Source organism: Aricia agestis, chromosome 5, assembly GCF_905147365.1.
Source record: "Aricia agestis chromosome 5, ilAriAges1.1, whole genome shotgun sequence".
Taxonomy (NCBI): Eukaryota; Metazoa; Arthropoda; class Insecta; order Lepidoptera; family Lycaenidae; genus Aricia; species Aricia agestis.
Window position 1 is genome coordinate 13633518 of NC_056410.1, and position 2305 is coordinate 13635822.

The following is a 2305-nucleotide window of genomic DNA, read 5'->3' on the forward strand; positions in this document are numbered from 1 at the left end:
TATACGGTATTTTTATTTTAAGTAAAATCAGTAAAATGATTTGTTTTATATAATATTCTATTCGCTACTAACATTCCAACAGCAGAGAAATAATTTTCTTTTGTCTAAAGAAACATTTTTTATGTAACCATTATAAAAATCTAGAGCTGAAATCTCCCGCTTACCTACTATTCTAAGTGATTTGAAGTAAATATACCTTCTGTCTTTACAAAGAATTCTTACAGCATTTGTTTTACTGCAGTATTGTATAGCACCAACTTCTTGACTAGTATCTACTTCCTCTGTCTTCAGTAAAAATGCTTTAAACAGCTTCATATTTTTGTCTCTAAATTTAGTGGATAGTGGATATAGCCCATACACAGCTCTATAGAGATTGTATACTTCTTTGGCAGTCATTTCTTTCCATCTTACCTCACTAATGCTTTTACTGATTTTCTTTGCTGAAAGAGAAACAATTATTATTATAAAACTAGCTGTCCCGGTGAACTTCGTGTCACTAAAAAACCTTCCCTGGACTTCTACGAATATTTTAAGACTAAAATTAGCATAATCCATTCAGCCGTTCTCGAGTTTTGCGCTTAGCAACACATTCAGCGACTCATTTTTATATTATAGATATGACTTTGATACTATAAAATTATAATGTATGAACAATGAACAATGGACATTGAAAACACATTATTATTTTCAAAAATAATATAATCAACGAATAACCGCCATACTCAGAGACATTTAATTATGATTAACCTTCAATTTAATGAAAAGTTTGACAGATAATGTATGGGGCTTATGTCAAAATTTTGAATTAATTACAATTCAGTAATAAATGTTCCACTCTGAGTGTGGTAGTAAGAGCTTTACTAGAAATATATTATCTCTCTAGTCCAGTGACTATCTCAGGTCTCATTAGGTTTGCTCTAAAACAAAGAAAACCATACCATAAGTGACACCTTCGTTACTTTGAGGTCTGGCATTTTCTAAGCTAGTGGGAAGGGTCTTCAGGCACTCAACAAGCATGTCGGCACCAATGTCAGATAATTGCTCTGTTAATTCTGGCAGCTTGATCTCAGTGGACACTGGAACTCTCACTTGACTTATAATTTCACCTAAAATTTAAAAATGGTCTATTAAAAAAAACTGGGTCACTTAATGATCTTGGCAACCCAGCTGCACTATAGAAGACAAAAAATTTATTGGTACTAGTTTACACAGAAGAAAGGTTGGAAATGGATTAAGGTTTTGGATTAATTTTACAAGTAAAAATATTTCAAGGAACATACTATGACATATTGTTTACTACATACCCACATCAAATATGTCTGGTTTTATTTTCATTAGTGAGACACCAGTTTCTTCTTCACCATGCAGTAAAGTGTAAATTATAGGTGCGGCTCCACGCCATCGGGGCAAAAGACTTGGGTGGATATTTATCATTCCTCTGCAAATTGTAAATTAACACAATGAAAAATTTACATATAGTCGATGACCTTACGTTATATTTATAAACTTACCTAAAAATATACTATAATTTTACAGATAAATATAGTCTGTTGTCCAGAAAAATAATTAATTTAGTACTTACAAAGGAAAGTTTCTTAGGACATCATCTTTGATGAGGTGTCCAAACGCTACTATCAATCCCAAATCATACTCTCCTTTACGTATGTTTAAATTTGGCCAAGATAATGTTTTGATTTCTTCGCTTTGCGCATACAGTTCAATCGCAGTTTTATTTTTACTATTATTAGATGTGACGAAGTCTAGACGATTAATTCTATCTCCTTTTTTCCTGTATTAAATAATTTTACTAATAAATAGCACAAAAAACTAAGAAAAATAGTGTTTACGACGAGAAAAGTCACAAGGATACCGACCTGTATTCATTAACCTTTTGTAAACTTTTAAGTGCGATTGAATCGGATCCGAAAAATAAAACATTATAATAGGACCTGTTGCAGGTATAATTATAGTATTTATAGTAATTTCTTAATGTTTTACTAGATAATAAACACGATAGGTTATACACTAGGAATGTCATAATCGATTTTGTTTTGGTCACTTGACAGTTGACACTTGACATAATGTTGACTTATTATCGCCGCGTTCCAGATGACGTTAGAAACGCTCACGCTCAAGACCGTAGTTTTTCCCGTTCCATTAGCATGTGAGCGTCAGCGATACAAACCCAAGTGGAACGGATTATGGATCGTTTTGAGCGTTTTGAGAAAAGTTTAAAAAAAGAACTATATTTTTTTTATACATAAGTACATTGAACCGAACTTGGATATTACGTCTACGATCCTTT

General features: G+C 32.2%; 1 protein-coding gene across 1 annotated transcript; it reads right to left on the reverse strand.

The window, feature by feature from the left end:
- Window positions 1-45: 45 nt before the first annotated feature.
- LOC121727512 (methionyl-tRNA formyltransferase, mitochondrial) lies at window positions 46-2038 on the reverse strand. The gene is made up of 5 exons (XM_042115405.1): window positions 1875-2038; window positions 1583-1789; window positions 1305-1438; window positions 939-1106; window positions 46-440 (listed from the first exon to the last, which is right to left on the reverse strand). The coding sequence occupies exons 1-5, from the start codon at window positions 2036-2038 to the stop codon at window positions 58-60; spliced, it is 1056 nt and encodes a 351-aa protein (XP_041971339.1). The 3' UTR covers window positions 46-57.
- Window positions 2039-2305: the final 267 nt, after the last annotated feature.